Source organism: Vitis riparia, chromosome 1 (genome assembly GCF_004353265.1).
Source record: "Vitis riparia cultivar Riparia Gloire de Montpellier isolate 1030 chromosome 1, EGFV_Vit.rip_1.0, whole genome shotgun sequence".
NCBI lineage: Eukaryota > Viridiplantae > Streptophyta > Magnoliopsida > Vitales > Vitaceae > Vitis > Vitis riparia.
The window spans coordinates 6,394,707-6,415,309 of record NC_048431.1 but is presented as its reverse complement, the minus strand read 5'-3'; the positions used below and the strand labels follow the sequence as shown (position 1 = coordinate 6,415,309).

The 20,603-nt window shown below is 29.3% G+C and overlaps 2 protein-coding genes and 1 pseudogene across 2 annotated transcripts; all 3 read right to left on the bottom strand.

Moving 5' to 3' along the window:
• Positions 1-4,428: 4,428 nt before the first annotated feature.
• Positions 4,429-5,646, bottom strand: LOC117914996 (D-galacturonate reductase-like; the record flags this gene model as incomplete). The annotated part of the gene is made up of 3 exons (XM_034830539.1): positions 5,351-5,646; positions 4,959-5,202; positions 4,429-4,599 (listed from the first exon to the last, which is right to left on the bottom strand). Coding segments are annotated over exons 1-3 (711 nt in total), but the record flags the coding sequence as incomplete, so codon positions are not given.
• A 3,643-nt stretch (positions 5,647-9,289) lies between these two features.
• On the bottom strand, positions 9,290-10,983 carry LOC117912197 (annotated as a pseudogene).
• Positions 10,984-18,735: 7,752 nt separating this feature from the next.
• On the bottom strand, positions 18,736-20,324 carry LOC117912187 (D-galacturonate reductase-like). Its single transcript, XM_034826690.1, has 4 exons — positions 19,969-20,324; positions 19,609-19,852; positions 19,333-19,512; positions 18,736-19,126 (listed from the first exon to the last, which is right to left on the bottom strand). The coding sequence occupies exons 1-4, from the start codon at positions 20,280-20,282 to the stop codon at positions 18,914-18,916; spliced, it is 951 nt and encodes a 316-aa protein (XP_034682581.1). The 5' UTR covers positions 20,283-20,324; the 3' UTR covers positions 18,736-18,913.
• Between the last annotated feature and the right edge of the window lie 279 nt (positions 20,325-20,603).

The following is a 20,603-nucleotide window of genomic DNA, read 5'->3' as shown; positions in this document are numbered from 1 at the left end:
ACACAAGTGAAGGAAATAAAAAATGGGAATGCTGGAAATCATCACAACGTTTCTCTATTTTCCTTTATTATTCTTGTCAATTTTTTCGTATTGACAAATTTTAAATGCTCCATAATCATGCATTTATCTCTCCCTATTCAATGCAATGCACTGGGAGAACAGATGTTCTGAAAATTTTCATTCCTATAAATGATTACATAGTTTGGCCTTTTGTGTGCTTGGCATGCTAATTTAAATCCAAAGGATGGAAGCCCCTCATTCATTTTTGGAATTTTGAGTCCAAACAAAACTTAGATTTTGACATGTTTTTAAATTATTGTTTACAAATAATTTATATTGAAATTCCGGGATTGAAATATAACAAATATTTGAAGTGATTTTTTTATTTTTTTAAAAATCATTTTTTTTTTTTAAATAGTGGATATTGTTACTAACGACTCCATAATGCGGGATATAAGACGAGGTCCTATCCTATGTGTGTTGAAATCTTTCAAATTGTATGGTCCAAAAAAATCGCAATAAAAAACGGCAACCAATATTCACTCCACATGCTTCACCGTTTGGTATGAAGTGAGATATAAGGAAGCTCACAACAGCATAGGATATAGTAATGAGTCCATGCCGCTTGCGATTACCTCAATCAAATCTTACTTTAAAAAACAGGCAGGGTAGAGTTAACGAGAAGCAATCAAGTCAACCGGCGTGGCGTGGAAATGAAAAAGGTTTAAAAACATGGAGGAGTTCTGTTTTTCGACCCTCCCTTTTCATTTTCACCCGCCAATATTTTTATTTATTTATTTAAAAAAAAAATTGAAATGAATGTGTGAAAATTGAAGCAAAATAAATATTTATATTTTTATAGAGCCATTGAGAATAATGTTTGAGAGTTATTCCATATATGGAGCCATTCTGATGAAGCCTGCCGTTAACGATCTTTCAACATCCTCTCATATTTTGAATATTATTGTAAATGTCAATTTTCTAGGTGGTTGCCGGTAAAGTTTAGATCCTTCCTTTATTAGCAGAGGGTGTTCAACCAAATTTCTAGGTGGTTGCTGCATACCACCAAGTGAAACAATCTCCATATTCCTTTATATTCCTTTGGTAACGTAATCATGATGTTACGGACAAAAGTTGGCCCCGGTCAATTTAAGTCATTTTCCACCTTGGCTTCTGTCACACCCCCAATTCCAAGTGATTCAGAACCCGATACATGACTTCGATCAAAGGCCCTTGGGTTACTCGTATATAAGAAGCCCTAAGGGTTACTCCTATATAAATTGGGAGTCAACCTGATAACTTTCTTCAATAAAATGACATCTAAGTTCAAATATATTTATTAGACTAGTGAATAGTTTTTTTTTTCAATCACATCATCACCTAATCGAGTATAATAAATTTATTAATCATGTGACCACCCAAGGTAATTATTCAAATTTCTATGGTAATTTCTATAACAAATATTCTCAATTTTTTTTTTTACAAAATAATAAAATACTAATTATATTACTATAATTCATATAACTCAAATTAGTATAGGTTAATAAACTAAAAATAGTTATTTTGGTTGTTTCTTCACTTATTGAGACTTACTGGAATTTTGTCTGATCTTTTTATGATTTGTTAATTCCTAATAAACTATATTTGGATCTAAAATGTCTTGATTGTCTAATCTCTTTATGTTTCCTTAGTATTGTGTTATGTTCCGATTATCTGACATTTTTATGTTTCTTTCACATTGTGTCCTGATTGTCTGACGTCCTTTGTGTTTCCTAAACCTACACCCGAAGTGTCCAATCTTTTTATGCTTTCATTTAGTGTCATGCCCTAACTATCCGATCTTTCCTTATTTTCTTAGTATCGCACTTTTATGTTTCCTGAAGTTGCATCCTAACCATATGACCTCTTTGACAACATTTCTTTCTTTCCGCTAGCCATTGCACAATTGTCGATTGTCGGCGATGGCACCACCCTTCTCATTCTTCTTTTCATCTCACCCACGTTGCCCCACAATAGTTTGGTGCTTGAATTTCATGGATATATCGAAAATATTGGTGGATATTTTGACAAAAATATTGTTAAAGTAAAAATTACTCAAAATTCATAGACATATTTAGAAAAACTTAAAAAAAATAATAAAATAAGTAAAAATATATATATGTTAAAGTTATTTTATAAGTGTAATTAACATATATATATATATATATATATATGGTTAAAGGAGAAAAATATTAGTAAGCAAAGATATATCAATTTTAATATATAATTTATTATTTATCTTATCAAATTAATTTTAATTTATTAAATATTAGAACTTTATTATTATTATTTTTTATATTTTAGTATTTTTTGAATAAATTTATATTTTTAATATTTTAAAATAAAGACATTCAAAATTAAAAATATAAATATAAAAAATTTAAAAGTGAAGTGATAATAATTTTTTTAAATATGATTAATGTGATAAATGAAAATACATTTAATATTAAAATTATAATTTATTTAATTCGTATGCATTCAATAATGTAAAATATATGATGATGTATATATGATTTTTTTAATATTTATATTTATTATATTTAATTATCATATAAATGATATAAAAAAACTTGTTAAGAAAATTATAATGTTGGTTTTTATACTTTTATTAATCAATTAAATAAAATTTAAAATGAAATAATTAGAATTATTATTTTTTCATAATGAACTTTAAGATATTTAAATTCAACATATATTTACAAATGAGATCTAAGCTCTTGGAAGCCATGGTTCAACCCAAGCCTTTTGGCCTAGTTTCGAATAACCCATTGCGCAACGATGATAGGGCAAAAATGGATTGCTTAAAAGACCAGGAAATTTCTTGAAAATATGGCAAAAATGGAGACAATTTGCTGGTATATGAGCTTCACCTTGAAGCCATTTGGGACTTCGTACTTTATTTATTATTTTATAATCGTTTCCATTTTATAAATATAATTTGTAAATATAGGTTTGTGAATATTATTTCATTATTTATGTTTCATTGGTTTTGAGATATTGTATTTGTTAAGTTATTGAATTGTTCTTTCTCTTTGATTTTATTTTATGATTTATTTATTGTTTTTTTATATTTGCTTGCATATATCCTACATAGCTTGAGATTTTGAAATTTCTTTCTTTTAATGCCTTAATAATGTGTTTTTTTTTAAATAAATCCAAAAGCCTTTTTTTTTTTGAAAAAAAAAAAATCAATGAAACATTCCTTTAAAAAGAATAAAAACCATTCCAAAAAAAAGTAAAAACTATAAATACTTCTTTTTATAAAACTTTTTTTTAATAAACTTTAATATCTTTTTATTGAAATTAAATCTAAAATTCAGTTCTTTAAATAAAGATTTAATTTTTTTAAATAAACTAAAATCTCTTTTTAATAAATATGAAGCTTCTTTCCTTTTCCTAAAGAAAACTTTTTTTTTTCTTTGAAATAAATCGATAGTTATCTTCTTAAAATATGTATTTTTTTAAATAAATAAATTGAAATCAAGTTTTATAAAACTAAAATATTTTTTTAATAAATAAATTGAAACCATTTTTTTTTAATGAAATTCAAGTATTTTTTATCAAATAAACTAAGGTCTTTTTATTTTTACAAATTCAAAAACTTCTTCCATAAAAAGTGGTTTTTTTTAATAAATGTGAAATCAATTTTTTTAAAAATAAGAAATCATTTTCTTCTTTTTATATTCAAGAATTAAAATTTTTAGAAATCAAAATTTAATTTCTTTCGATAATTTGAATTATGCATAAATTGGAATTATTCTTTAACAATAAAATTCAAACCTTGTTATAACGATACAAAAGTCAAAGTTTTTTTTTATTGAAGTATTTTTTTCTCACAAGATTATAAGAATTTTTTTATTAATCCTTTGTAAATAAAATAAATCTCCTTTAATACCTGGAGATTTTTGTAAATAAAAATGGGAACCAAACATAGCTTTAATAAAAGATAAACAAAATCTCCTTGTAAAGATCTTTTTTAAAAGACAAAATCTTTTTGAAAATAAAATTATAAAAATATTTTTGTTTTCAAAAGGTAATGTTTTTTCCAAGTACAATTGTAAGATTTTTTTTTTTTTTTAATAAAAGTTAGGAAAAATTATTTCTTTCATTAAATTGTGAAAAATCATTTTTTAGGTAAATTTCTTTTCTAAACAATTTGTAAGAATCTTCTTCTTTAATAATAAAGTAAATCACAATTATTTCTTTTTAGATAAAATTGTAAAAATGCAAATTTCATTTTTTTTTTAAACAAATAAAGTTCTTAAAAAAGAATGATGAAAATCTCTCCTTTAAAAATATGAATAAAAATCTGTTTTAATGTTTTTGAAACTATCTTTTTCTAAATAACAAATTTGGAATCACTTTCATATAATTGAAAATAATTCTCAAAGTTTTGCCATGGGCCTTGGCTATCTCTTCCACGAGGCTAGATGTCACCGTTTGGTTGTTTCTCTTTGAAGTGCTTATTGCACCTAAAGGAGAGTAGGCAGTGACATGAATACCCTTCGTCTTGCAGAAATCAACCAATTCCTTTTGCTGCCACATTGGGTGCATTTCCACCTTTTAACCAACATAAATTAATTAGTCATTAAATCCTTTTTCGCATGTAATCCTCTAATCATTTTAACATCTCTGTTAACAATTTACGGCGGGAGAAAGAATAGATTTCCATTGCCGGCGTACGTGATGGTCAATAACATGCCAAATAGTTTTGCTATGTCACTAAATCAATTGTCTTTTTTCTATTATGACCTCTGTAAAAAGTGAGAGAGATGATGGGGATGAGATCACGCGCATGTGTAATGACGTGTCTATGACTGGCGAAGTCAAGAAGCGGTGGCATCATGGGGACGTGTACGTGTTGAAGATTGATGACAAAAACAATGCGTAGTAACGTCTGAAACGGCAAACTGACTCACCTGATTGACCGCCGGCAGGATCTTGGCAGTGGAAATGAGCTCCTCAAGCTTCTTACGGGAGAAATTACTAACGCCTATGGCTCTGGTGAGCCCCATATTCTGGCACTCTTCCATGCCTTCCCACAACGACTTTATGTCAATCGGAAGAAGATCTTCTTTTGGAACTGGTATTTGGCGCATTTCTTTGCTCAGCCTCAGCGGCCAGTGTATCAGAAACAGATCAAGGTATTCCAGTTGAAGATTCCTACATTACACCACCCACAGATAAAAAGGTTTTATGATGATCAGGAAACCGTTAGAACATTCCTTGATTTCCACTCTATTCCAGTGGCATATATGGCATCAAAAGTTGGAGGTTTCTGTATTTGTGTGTGTTTTGGGAGAAATTTTACCCGAGGCTTTTCTTGATGGCGGGCACGACAAGGTCTTTCTCGGCAGAGGTGCACCAGAGCTTCGAAGTGATGAATAGCTCGTCCCTGGATTTGATGAGCCCTAGGTGCAGGGCTTGGGCAATTGCTTCGCCAAGAGGCTGCTCCGACCCGTACACGAAAGCAGTGTCGAAATGGCGGTAGCCAATTCTAATAGCTTCGAGCATGGCCTCTGGCGACAATGATGCAGTGCCCATCCCAATAACGGGCATGGCTCGGCCATTGGCGCCGATGGACACCTTGGGCACCATTAAAGCCATCTGAAGCTACAACTAAAAATTATAAAATCTATTAAAGATCCCACCATCAAGTTCTCTTATACACGAAAGGGCCTACGAATTTTCCTTTCAAGGAGAATTTGTTTTGGACCAGTTGGGTAAAAAAACTTAAACTTTTTCCATATAAGTTTATCATTTAAACTCAAAGAATTAACTTTTCAAATTCTCCTTTCTACTATAATTGTCATTGTTCAATTCATTAACTTATTTTTGTAGATTAATTTGTCTGTATTTATCTAATTAAAAAACCCTTACTCTAATTATTTGATTATTGTTGTAAAATAAAAGAATGATAAAAGAAAAGAAGAGAGATAAATAGAAATCCTAAAAGAAAAGTAGAATGAAATGTAGAAAAAAAACAAAATAAATTTTCATTAGAGATATCTCCTTTTTACAAGGAGTTGATCATAAAAAGATATACGTCAATGAATGATTATCTACAAGATTTCATAATCCAATAAAATATCATATTTTATAACAATTATTTAATTTTTCGGCTAATATGTTCTCCATTTTCCTTATGAAGGTTTATGAGGATTTTGGGGAAAAGCATGAAAAGAATCTACAATGACACAATTCACATGTCACCTTAAAATGAAAGGCGTGATATTGTATTTCTTGATTCGGGAAGATGTCTTGTTAGGTATTCCATTTATTTTCCATATTATGGATGAACCTAAACATATATTAGAGTTTTTAAATTTTCTTCTCATAATTGTCTATTTTCCTTATTTTGATTCTATGTTTTCCTTGAGAGGTTAATTGTTTCTAATTCTAAATTAAAATTCATCATTAATAATGCATTTGGATTACTTAAGTTATGTTTGGTTATCGAAAAATACCAAGGAAAGAAAAAAAATACAAAGGAAAATTATTTTCTCATATTTGGTTTCACTATAATTTTTTTTTAAAGAAAATTAAATATAATTAAAATTAATTAGAAATTTATACATTTAAAATTATTTAATCTTTATATAATGGAGGAAATTAAGTGAAATAAGTTTGAAAAAACATATAAAAATAATTTATTAATTTTGAATTTATTTTTTATTCCCTTCCATTTTTCCTCTCTATTTTCTTTCCCTCACATTTTCCTTCAAAATTTCCTAGAATCAAACATAGCCTTAATGTTTTTTTTTTTAAAATGTGAAAATAGTAATGACACTAATAATTTTTTTTTTTTATATAGAAAATTACATTAAAAAGGTAATGATGTTAAAAATCAATTTTTTTAAAAAAAAAATTGAGGTATAATTTTTTTAAAAAATTTTTAATTTATATTATTAAGTTAAACATGCTTTCTACCTCAAACTAGAAAATTAATTTCACTAACGCTAATCCTAAATTTTCCCTCAATCCTGTTCAAGTTAGTTAGTCATCCAAATTTGACTAATAATAAAGATAAATAGTTTGCAAACCAGGGACTGAAATTATTGAGCAAAATCCTACAAAATCATGAAATTGTTGAAAATTTGAATTTGTATAATTATAGGATGTCACAATTCATGTAAATAAGAGTCCTTTTGTTTTCAATCTCCATATAAATAGTAGTCATTTTTAGATATTTTTTTAGAATTTATTTTACAAGTCTCTCTATTCTCGTTGTATGTTGATTATTTTGTACAATAACTTTATTGTAAGCTAATCTAGTATTGATTGAGACCTAATTAAATAATTTGGTCTTTTGGGCTATAATCTAGATGAATAGGAGATGTTGTCTAATTTTATTTTTTTTTTATGATGAAATTCATTTTCTCTAATTTTTTTTAAGATTTATTTTGCAAGTCTCTCTATTATGATTGTATGCCTCTTATTCTATATAATGTCCTTATTGTGAATTAATTTGGTATTGATAGACACCTAATTAAATAATTTGGGCTACCTCTATTTTGTCATGTTATTGAAAGTTTTGTTTGTTGTTGATAATATAGCTTTCTTAAACATGCTTTTAGGCTGCTTTGACTTTTGTTGTACATCGTTGATATATTATACATGCTAGATGAATTCTCTTTTACATCTCCATCCCTCTTTTGACATGTTATTAATATTTAAATGAATATATGCTCAAAATTTTAATTTGATTATTTTATCTTATTTCATTCCTTTACTTTTTATATTGGATTTGAATGTATGTAAAATGAGACTTTGCCCATATTATTGCATTCATTATACTATTCATTCTAATTCTTTTGGTTTTATGTAAGCATTTTATATGCTATCAAGATACGTTTCCTCTATTCTTTATTTACTTAATTCCATGAACATGTATACCTTATTTTTATATATTCTTATTTCTGATTACATCTTATTATGTCTTCATCACTTCCTTGATTTTTGATTTGAGTGGAATACATGTTATGTATATTATAAGACATTTGTTATGTTATACGTATACTTGTTGACTAATCCTATTGTTTTATGGAAGTGCTTTGGATTACGATGAAGGTACCTTCCTTCCATTTTCTTATATACTTCATTTCACTTGATATGCATATCTTGTGTAAATACTATTTTGCTAGACTTTTGTTATTATTACATTTGCATTATTTTTGTTCTTGGTTTACAAATCAATTGTCATGATTACCTCAACTTAATTAATTGAGACAGTTATTTAGGGTTTAGAAGGATACAATCTCATAATACTTTTCAAATAGGTAACTTGACCTCGAATTTATAGACTTGGTTTTTTTTGACATTTTTTCAAATAAAGAGTAATTTTTTAAGGTTTTATTTCTTATCTTATTTTCTGTGAAAATTATAGGTCCACACCACCAAATTTAGAAAAACTATGCATATTTGGTTACATCTGCCATCCAAAATTAAACCCATATGTTACCCACAACCTTGGGTCACGCTGCAAAATATTTGATTTTCATAATATTTGGAAATCAAATATTAAAATTTTTTGCTTTTATTTATTTTAGGATATTTTATGGGAATATTGTTTATTTTTTTCCATATACACTTCATCTATATTTTATATAAAGTTCTAAAGAAAGTAATAGAAAATATAACTTCTATTGCCAAATTATCAAACTTTATTCTTTTCCTTTTCTCAACTTGATGTTAAAAAAAAAAAAATTAAATAGATACATGAAATCTAACGCATGAAGGGCAGGATTGTGAAACCATGTTTGAATAAAACATGATTATCAAACATGTAAAGTTATTTTGTTTATTTATTAAATTATAAATTATTATTAATGTATAAATTTCAATATTAAAAAACAATACATTTTTTTTTGTTAATTTTAAATATAGATATATTAGAATATTTTACTACACCATTTAAAAAAATATATATAATAAAAAAATTAAAAAGAATAACAAACAAATGTAGCATGATAATAATAATTACATATAAAGCATATGTAATGTAATATATATTGTATATAATAACACATAGCAATATTAAAATATATACATCATTAAAAAAATAATATCATCGATATATCTCATAATATGACATGTACATTGAATAAAATTTTAATTATATTTTTTCTCAATTTTTTTAATAAAAATTCAAAATCAAACACAGTTTACATGTTTTATTTCTTAAAGACGGTTTTAATTTTTCTTAATAAAAGGTTTTTTCCAAAAAATAAATAATAGAAAATAGAAAAGGTTTTGTAAACCAAACAGCCTTCTTCCATTTTCTGATGGAAGTCCAAGTTAATTAAGCAACAGTACAAGGAAACGTGATTGTATCAAGTTCAGGATATGAAGTACAAACTTTATTTATTCATAGGCCCACTCAATCATGAATGAAGGGTGATCAGGACGCTATTGTCTGAACAGGCTGATGATCATATCTCTGCATCAATCTCTAGAACTAAATCGTGAGGCCCCAGAAGAGGGGCAAGCAGGACCCTTTTGCGCTGAGGAAGCTGATCAATCTTGTTCAACTCTTCGTTAGTCAATGACCAATCGAAGATTTCGAGGTTCTCCTTCATTCTGTCCTTGTTGAAGCTCTTTGCTACCATACTCACACCCTGCTCATACAGCCATCTAAGCGAAACCTGCAGTTTAATTAATGTCGTGCTGCTAGTAAACCTTTTCTGTATTTCTACAAAAAAGTTGTAAAACAAACATGAATTAAAGCACAACCTGAGCAGTGGTTTTGCCTTTAGCCTTGGCAATGTCTTTCAGCACATCACACCCCATAACCCGATCATCTCCCTATTGAGTCCCTACTCCACCCAAAGGGGAGTAAGCGGTGATTTGAATGCTTTTGCTTTGCAAAAGTCCCTCAGATCCTTCTGCTGCCAAAATGGATTCATCTCCACCTTTTAAACAAGTTCAGAAAATCTAAAAGTCAAGCCCTGAACTTTCCAAATTCAAATTTGTTAACCAAACGCAAGGAGTTGTAATTTGCAACTATATATATTGTAAACATTTCATTACTTTAGAGGCCGCCTGGCACGGCTCACCTGAAGTGATCTGTCGTTCTCTTGATCTTATTAGTTTACCAATTCGTTAATAATAGTAATGTAAAAGATTCGAAAGGAAGTTGAAAATATCAAAACCAACCCAGGCGTAAGCCCATAAGAAGTCAACGAAGAAAAAAATTAAAAACCAATGAGAAGTTGGAGATATATGTAATATTTAATTGGTGGCACAAACGGAGTCACCTGATTGACCGCCGGCGGAATCTTGGCAAAGGAAAGGATCTCTTCAAGTTTCTTAGGAGAGAAATTACTGACTCCAATGGCCTTGGTGAGACCCAGATTCTGACACTCTTCCATGCCTTCCCACACCGACTTCATGTCAATTGGAAGTATGTGTTCCTTTGGAGTTGGGAATTCCCATACTCCTGGGCTCAGCCTCAATGGCCAATGTATCAGAAACAGGTCAAGATATTCCAGTTGAAGATTCCTATGCACATGGTTACGATCATTGAATGAAAAAGAAAAAAGAAAAAAGAAGAAAAAAACCATGAGTAAATTAAGCATTTATCATGAACCAAATAATATAACATCTGTCTGTGTAGTAGGATATATATTGCTGGAGGCTCATCTTGATGGCAGGGACAACAAGGTGTCTTTCAGCGAAGTCAAAACCTAGCTTGGAAGTGATGAAGAGCTCATCTCGGGATTTGATGAGACCCAACTGTAAAGCTTCTGCAATTGCTTCGCCAAGAGGCTGCTCCGATGCATAGATGAAGGCTGTATCAAAATGACGGTAACCATTCCTGATTCCTTCGAGAAATGCTGATTTTTTGGCTTCCACAGAAATTGGGGGATCAACCGATGTGCCCACGCCAATTACTGGCATGGCTCGACTGCAGGAACCCACTGGCAACTCTGGAACGACTCCCATTTCTTATCAGCTCTCCTCTTCTGTGTTCCATGTTTGTCTGTAAGCCTATATGTAGAGGCAGTTGCCATTTCTTTCTTTCCACATGATGGTCAATAGCTAATTTTATATTTATGTTAATATTTTATTTTAATATTTTTTTTGAATCATGATGAACCTGATGGTAGCATGGTTTTGAAAACCGAACCGGTTGGTCCAACCAGCCTCCGGTTCGGTGGAGCAAACTGTTCTGGGGTTGAACCGCTACGATCAGACCATCGAACCGGACGAACCCGTCCGGTTCTCTGGGAACCAACCACATGCGGTTTTGACCAAAACCACCATGGGCTTTTCTCCTCATTCGGGCCTAAACTCCCCTGCTAACAGGCCCACTGCCCAACCCAACCAGCCTATTGCCTGTACCTGTAAGTGCAGGTAATTTATGTGACTTTCGCATGATGAGGATTTGAATCAACCATTATACTACACAATCCTTTTAATTAATATGTAGTTACATATTATGTTAATGTTCTTTCCAATTTTTTATAATATAAAACATTGAAACAAATATAAATATTTATATTCAAGTTTATTTTTATAATAATTATTAACAATAAATATAAAAATAATATGAATTAATTAATATAATAATTTTTAAAATTTTAAAATAATAAAATGCACAAATACATCGATAAAATTAAATGTTATAATTTTTTTATATTTAAATATTATATATATTATTTTTAATTAAAATTTAATATATTAACACGTTTATATTTATGTTTATCATTTAATTAACATATCAAATAAAAAAAATGAAATGTTATTAAAATTTTTAATATTATATATTTATGATATCACCGGTTGGACCACTAGTCGAATCAGTGAATCATAAATCGATACTTTTCTGATTCAATGATTGGTTCGATTATGAAAATATTGGATGATAGCATAACATATTTTATAAAAAATTAAAACTATATCAATCTTTTTTTTAAAAATAATTAAATAATCATTATTTTATTTTAATAAAATTTTGTTAGATTTATATTTTATTATTTTGATGTTTATCTAAGTATTTAATATATTTATTATAAACATTTTAAATTACAAAAGAGTGACTGGGCTTGGTGGCATTTGCCTCTTTAGAGATCACGCAATTTCAACCTCCGCCTTTGTATTATTTTTTAAAAACCATGAACGAGGGGATGGGTCAGCCTCTTGCTGAAAAAGCCCATAAAGTAAAAGTAAAACAAAATATGGATTTATCTCTCTTATAAGGATCAAACAGTTTTTATTGTTTGTAAAACTTTATTCAACTCATATATAATGATGTAATGATGTTGTAGTAAATTTTTTTAATTAAATATTTGTAATGATTTATGATGAGATTAGTCTTGCATGCTTGAAGAAGTATTAGATTGGTGAATCTGTCCTATTATGTCACTCGTAGGTGAAAAAGTGACTAAAATATTCATATAAGATGCTTTAGGACTTGAGAAATTTGATAAGAGTCAAGCCGAGACAAAAGAACAAGTTATAAGCATTTAAAATCAAGCAAAAAAGATCTCCCTAGGCAAGCTAATTTTTTATTTTTTTTTACTCCAATCTTTACGTTTGTCTCCCCCTTCTAAAGTATAAGTCACCTAGACAAAGTAAAAATAAGATCTTCTAAGAAGTCAATTCAAAATGTCTTTTGAATCAAGAAATTATTGTTGCCTATAATTAGAATTGCATAACATCCATTTTGTTTCTTTTTATTGCAGTACTTAGAAGTCTGGTCTTGCTTAAGCAATAAGATGCTAGCTAAGCATAAAACATAAACAAGACTAAACAAAAATAAAGAGAAGCTGCAAGATGGTTGAAGATTCAATGAAGCCAACTCTAGCTTTGAACTGAATTTTGAAGCACTTTCTAAGGTCATTTTAGAGCAATCCACATATCCATTCGAATATAAAAAAGAAGTAGGAATTCAAAGCTTCAAATGATGTATAGATCGGAGTTGAAATGAAGAAGTTGTGGCAAGTTGTAACAAGTAGTACAAAAGTAGGAGGCCAAGTCAAAATATTTTGACTGCATATTGATGAAATTTTCGATCATAGGGAATTTGAAAAATTTTGTATTAAAATTTTTTTGAACTTGGCATGCTTTTGATGAGATGTTACAACTTTCCATGTCAAAAAATTTGGAAAAGAGCTTTATCCAATCATACATCATTTGAAACTCTTCCATATTTGAGAATTTTGACATGATTCTAGATGTTTGGGAGTTACAAATTTATTAATTTTTAGTTAGTTTTTGGGAATAAGTAGCCAATAGGAACATACTTACTTATAAAAACTCAATTTTTATGTTTTTTATATTATTAAATGTTTTTGGGAGATAAGAAGTTATTATAGATTCTTGGTTTGTTTTCTTCAATTTATTAATTTAATTAATTATTTTCAATTTTTTGAGTCAATAATGGTTCTTTGTCTTTTCTTTATAGTTCATGTGAATGAAAACACATCTATGAGAGGTTAAAAAGTCATCCTAGGGTATGAAGCATGAAAACTTAGGGTGAGCCAAAGGGAAACAATGAGTGTAATTAGAACTAATAATGGATTAAATGAAGGTTTAAGGCATTAACATCAAAATTAAAATTTCCTCTAATATTAGTTTGAATTAGGAATGATATAGTTATCCATTTCTTGATACTATTCTTGGTAGATCATTAATTATATAAGGTTTTGTCATTATTATCTACCCTAAGGCAAATCTACACAAAGTGGTAAGACCTAAATCTTAGACCTAAGCCTAAAATTCAAATTCCTTCATCTATTTGGTATTTTAGTAACATAATAAAACATTAAAAAAAATATGGATGCAACCTTGAGTAATGGAACTCAGGTTGCTCTCGTTTGACCTTACATTGTGAGTATCCTAAGACTAACAAAAATTGATACATTTATTCCATTTGAAGCCTTATACCCAAATTAGATTGTAGAACTTGTAATTTTAAATCATTTGAATGAGAAATCACTAATTCTCTTATAATTTAATTATGTTTATTTTAGTTAATTCAAATTCATTTAAACTAATTTCACACAATCTCAATTTAAAGAATTAGATAAGGAGTAAAAGTTTAGATCTAGTTTAACAATTTCCATAGGTCAATCATTAAGGATGACACCTGAAGTACTACTTTCTCTAATTTTTCTTAGCTAGAGTTGTTATGTAGAAAATGTTTAGTGTTTTGGACAACAAAGATTAAAGGTCACTTTCACATTTTGACTTGATATCAATTGGAAGCACAGACTCACTTGGAATTGGAACTTTACGCATTTCTAGGCTTAGCCTTAGTGGTTGATCGTGAGCAAAGATCAAAATATCCTTGTTGAAGATTCCTAAGCACATGTAATAGTTAAAAAAAGAAAAAAAAAAAAAGAAAAAGAAGAAAACTATGAGTATGGTAGGAGAGTTAACCTTTTTCTTAGGACTTTAGATTACTCAACTAGATAGTGGAAATTTTCTATCCCAATCTAAGCATGCTAGGGAGCTGGTTAAGAAATTTAGGTTGGACTCAACTATGCACTCCAAAGCAACTATGAGTATGAGTACAAAGCTTTGCAAGGATACATCTCGTAAAGATGTTGAGTACATGTTTCACATGAGCATGATAGGAAGCTTGTTATACCTTATTGGTAATTGTCTTGACATTTCTTTCAATGTAAGGGTGTATGGTTGATATCAAGCTATCTTAAAGAGTTTCATCTTACTACAATAAAGATTGAGAATCATTCTACATGTCATTGATATTGTGGATTATGTTCTATGGTATTCTTTTGAGACCTCTCTTACCATTATAGGCTATTCCAACATTGACTAGGCCAAAAATATAAATTATAGAAAGATTACTTCTAGTGCATGTTTTTTTGTAGGATGAGAAAAAAAATAAAACTCTATATCTCCTTCTATAGCAAAGAATGAATATATTGCCATTGTTTGTTATTGCATGTAGTTGTTTTGGTTCAAGAAGATGTTATTGTATTATAGATTTGAGAAGGCCACCATGACCATCCTATATGATAATTCATGTGCTATGGGCATCTCAAAAGATCCTTTCCTATATTCTCAAACTAAGCACATTGATATATGCAATCATTTCATTAGAGATCTGACATATACAATCATTTCATTAGGGATTTTGTTGAAAATAAAATCATCTCATTATTCATTAGAATAAATCCCTATAGAAAATCAATTGATTGATTTGTTCATAAAACCATTAGATTTCTTAGGTTTAAAACCCTTAGAAAATATTTAGATATCTATCCTTTAGATTAGGTGATTTTATTATAAACCTAGGATCTCAAAATTAGAGGGAGTTAGGTTTAGGATTAGATCCTAGAGTTTAGATGTTTAGGAGATTGAATTAATAGATGCCTTTTTTTATTTGGTACTAATTAAATTATTATTTTTCTAAATACTCATAATTGACTTTGTTACTATGTTTTCAATCTGATAGAATTTGTTTATAGAGAGGGTTGACTAAATAAGTGTCATATTGGATATTTAATACTATAGGTTGAATGCCAATAGACATGATTTTGAGAAATCTTCTTTGAGTTTGAGATACTTTGTTGATTTTGAACTTTTGACTTATCATGAAATTTAATGTAGGAATAACCGTCCATATACTTTTTTTATTTCTTTCATCATTGTTTAAATTCCTTACATTTAACAAACCGATAAAAATATGAAAAATAAAAATATTTTGGAAAATGACTTTAAACCATATGTTAGGCCCTGACATAAAAGCAATTTGGAAAAGAGAATAGTTACCCACTTGTTGGAATTAATCCTAAAAACCAAGATTTCTAGAATAAATAATTACTATTAAACATTATGTATAATCAAATACATTTAACATGGTTTAAGCATACAAGGATATAAAAGAAACAAGGATTCTTGTAATTTTGAAAAGTTGTGCACGTCATCAAGTTGGACAATTCAATAAATACCATAGTACATCACCTTTCATACAGTGGAATGAGTTGTCTTAGTCATTAATTAGAATTGGATTCTAAGGTGAATGTATTAATGTATATATATTATACATTGAATTAAATTTATAGAGATCATGTAATAAATGATATCAATTGGACATGCTTTTTCCTCGGAGCTAGTATGTTACATGCCTTTTCAATCTTAAGAGATCATTGAATTAATGTTGAATTAATAATTGCTAGAGTTTATATATGAGTAAGATTATGAAGTGATCATATATCCTTATCAATTTGAGTAATTATTTAATTGAACATGTAATAAAATAATTTTTTAATGGAAGTACTATGATATCTCGATAGTTGAGAAAGTTATATCTTCTTGAGAAATCTTAAGATTAATAATTAAGTTTAATTCATGATTTTGACAATTCCATTAAGTTAAAATTTGATGTTTGTCCTCAGAGATATATCAATTGATGATAAAAATAAAGTAGATGTGTAACTCAATGAATAAAGATATAATTGAATGGATGGATAGTAAATTATAATTTGAATTATGGATATCAGTTTATAGGAAATATCATCTGGTGATATAGTATAACACAAACATACAATTGACTAATTACTTCATTGTATAATTAATTTGTTAATTTAGTGAAGATTAATTATAGAATATTTATAAAATTATTATATGAGAGTAAGTTATTTTATGGGTTTTAGTAGTCCTCACTCTAGCTATTTAATTAAATATATAATTAATTAATTACAATTTTATATAAAAATATCATTAAGAACGAAGATCCTTAGAGATTGAAATATCTCAACCACAAGAAGTTATTTTCTTTCAAATTAATATATGATTTTTAAATACTATGATCTATAAAATATTAAGATATGGACTCACATATCTAATAATAATTCATGACTAAGCTATTCACCTCTTTCTATTTATTTTCTGTTCGTTCAAGAGTATGAACCACCTATGTGTAGAGCCCAAACACCATCACGAGCCTTAGATGATGGACCTAAGACTCGTGAGGCCCAATAGCCCAATGGGTATGGTTCCTAAGGCAGGAGGGTATAAAAGGTCAAGGGTCTATTTATTTTGTAATATCACATCTTTAAATATAACAGAACCCTAATCTCTCTCGTTTCCCATTGCCAAAGAGAATTCAGTGACGGTGGTTTCCCTCCTCAGCCTTAAAAGATCTATACATCTTCAACCAAAATTCAGAAATGGATTCAGGTATGTTCCATGTGAATAAATGCATGTTCTAAATGAATTGATAAATATATCCTGCATATGTTTTGGTGATAATGGAGATCAAAGATATATAACATAAAATACATCGAGCATATCTTTTTCCAATTATTATGTACACTTGGACTTCAATACCACCATGGGATTTTTGATAAGAGTATAACAGTTTTTAAAAATAATTCCTAAATTACCGTAGTAGGAAAAATAATTTTAAATATATCGTAGTTTTGTGTAACTAGAAGGGAGAAAAGAAATTGTAAGTGAGAAATCGTTTCTTGAAGAGACGATTTTCACAAAAAAAAAAAAAAATGAAGTGAGAAAGAAGTAAGAAATCGTCTCTTCAAGAGAAGATTTCAAAAAATACAAAGTGAGAATTAAGTGAGAAATCGTCTCTTTACAAAAAAAATAAAAATAAAAAATTAAATTCTCACTTTAAAAAAAAAAAATGATTTCCATACAAAAGTTTTTTAATTCTCACTTTAAAATTAAAAAAAAAAAAACCATGTGGGAAATTGTCTCTTAAAGAGACGATTTCCACACAAAAGTCACCACCCCCCACAAAAAGTCAAAAGTGAGAAATTCTTACTTTAAAAAAAAAAAAAACCAAAAAACACAACATTTATTATTTTTTTCATTCTTTATTCTATTTATACAATAATACAATTATTATAAATATATATTATAAAATTATTTACTAAATTTAATTTATAAATAATATACTAAATTTAATATAAGATAAATAATATTTATATATTGTTTTATTCTTTCACTTTGGAATTTAAAAAAAACTATTATCAATTTTATGTGAAAATTGAGTTTAAAAAAATTGTTATTAATTTATTAAATAAAAAATAAAAAACAATATATAAGTATAATATGGAATAATTTTATAATATATATTTTTAATAATTGTATTATTGTATAAGTATAATATGGAATAGAAAAATGGATTTTTAAAGTTTTTTTAAAATCGCTTCTCACGTTTTTGTTTTTTATTTTTATTTTTTATTTAATAAATTAATAAGAATTTTTTTTAAACTTAATTTTCACATAAAATTGATAATAGTTTTTTTTTTTTTAATTCTAGAGTGAAAGAAAAAAACAATATATAAATATTATTTATCTTATATTAAATTTAGTATATTATTTATAAATTAAATTTAATAAATAAAATTAATTAATTTTATAATATATATTTATAATAATTGTATTATTATATAAATAAAATAAAGAATGAAATTTATTTTTTTTAAAGGTTTTGTTTTTGTTTTTTTTTCTTTTAAGTGAGAGTTTCTCATTTTTGCTTTTTGTGGGGTGGTGACTTTTGTGTGGAAATCGTCTTTTTTTTTTTTTTTTTTGTAATTTTAAAATTCTTTTCCCTGAATTATGTGAATTTGTATTGTGCGCATTGACCGACTTGAAAGCAATTACCACTTCCAACCACCCACTACGACAATTGCAACCAATGGCCATTGTTTTTAAAAACCGCCGTACTTTTATCAAAAATCCCACCGCGGGATGGGGGGGACCCACTACGACAATTGCAACCAATGACCACTCAAACAATATGACATTTAATAGGGAAAACAACATGTTGGGCCACCAAGACTGACCATTACACATACATAGACGTGGATGAAAGGGTAGCGCATTGCTTTATTCAAATAAAGCACTCAACTTAGTTATATGATATATCGTTTTATAGTCAAATCTCATCGTCAAGCTGCAGTGTGAAATCATGGGCCCCAAGGATCGAAGAAATTAGAAATCCTTTGCGCTGAGGCAGCTGACTGATCCTCTCCAACTCTTCCTCCGTCAATGACCAATCGAATATCTCAAGGTTCTGTTTCATTCTCTCCTTGTTGAAGCTCTTGGCTACTATACTCACGCCTTGTTCATACACCCATCTCATGGACACCTGCCGTTTCATACATCACAAGTTGGACCTTTATAATCAATAAATTTAAAAAAGTCACAAATAAATGATTTAAAAATATGTTGCATTTGTCATGTGGAGCCAGATCCTAGTGGCTCGGAGAATTAACGGGTTGGTCGTCGAGATACAAATTTTAAATTATAAAATATCTTCCTAAGAATGTTTTAATTATAAGCAAGAAAGGGAACCTGAGCAGTTGTTTTTCCCCTAGCCTTGGCGATATCTTCCAGGACATCACACTCCACAATTCTGTTGTCTCCCCATTTGGTCCCATTCGCACCCAAAGGAGAGTAAGCAGTAATATGGATGCCCTTTGCGTTGCAGTACTCTCGTAGCTTCTTCTGCTGCCAAAGCGGATTCATCTCCACCTTTTCATTACATATAATAATCAAATTGGATGTGAATCATATTATATCTATAATAAATATATTGCATCAGACTATGTTTGTGAGAATCAAACTTACTTGATTGACTGCTGGAGGAATTTCGGCAATTGCCAGTGTCTCCTCGAGCATCCTAGGAGAGAAATTACTGACACCAATGGCTTTAGTGAGGCCCAGTCTCTGACACTCTTCCATGCCTTCCCATACTGACTTGATGTCCAAGGGCATTAATATCTCTTTTGGAACTGGGGTTTTACGGATCTCTTGGCTCAGTTTCAATGGCAAATGTATCAGATACATGTCGAGGTAGTCCAATTGAAGGTTCCTAATTATGCAACCAATAAAAATCAACGATAGTAAAAATTTTTTATGAAAGATTTAGAAGGGAATCCCGTTTGTATATTTTGGGTTTTTATAAGCACTACTGGGGGGATGTATTACCGAAGACTCATCTTGATTGCAGGCACAACTTGATCACGGTCAGTATAGCTGCTCCATAGTTTAGAGGTGATAAACAGATCATCCCTGGACTTGATGAGACCGAGGCGCAGAGCTTCAGCTATGGCTTGGCCCAGAGGCTGCTCGGATCCATAGGTGAATGCCGTATCAAAGTGGCGGTACCCTGCTTTGATGGCTTCGATAATTGCCAACTTGGCCGTTTCTGGGTCGGCCGGAGGCCAGGAAGAAGTTCCCATGCCAAGTACCGGCATGGTGAGTCCACAAGCTCCAAGACTCACTTGAGGTGCCTTTGCCATTTTCCTAACTCCTACCCGTTGGTATTTCGTCTCTACGCTTGAGAATTCTCTCCCTCCCCCAACACCTCCTTGTACTTCATACACAATAATCCCATTTTGGGAGGATGTTGGCGTTAACACCAAAGGTCAAATTTTGTGGCCCACTCAGGGTTTGACTTTTTTGGACACCCAAAGGTGGAAAATTATTTTGAATTGATTTAAGGGTAACGGTTAAACGCAACCGTTTAAATACTTCGATCTTCTAGATGGGATCAAAATATTTTTTAAGGGTAACCGTTTAAACGCATTGCTCAACTAACTTAAATCTGTGCCCATTTTTTA

What these genes read in the sequence shown, in the direction of transcription:
- LOC117912187 (XM_034826690.1), bottom strand. Translation starts at nt 20,282, where the DNA reads ATGGCAAAGGCACCTCAAGTGAGTCTTGGAGCTTGTGGACTCACCATG. An exon ending in TTCCTCCAGCAGTCAATCAA is followed by an intron (nt 19,513 to 19,608) that starts GTAAGTTTGATT and finishes TGTAATGAAAAG; the next exon opens with GTGGAGATGAATCCGCTTTG. An exon ending in GGGGAAAAACAACTGCTCAG is followed by an intron (nt 19,127 to 19,332) that starts GTTCCCTTTCTT and finishes ATGAAACGGCAG; the next exon opens with GTGTCCATGAGATGGGTGTA.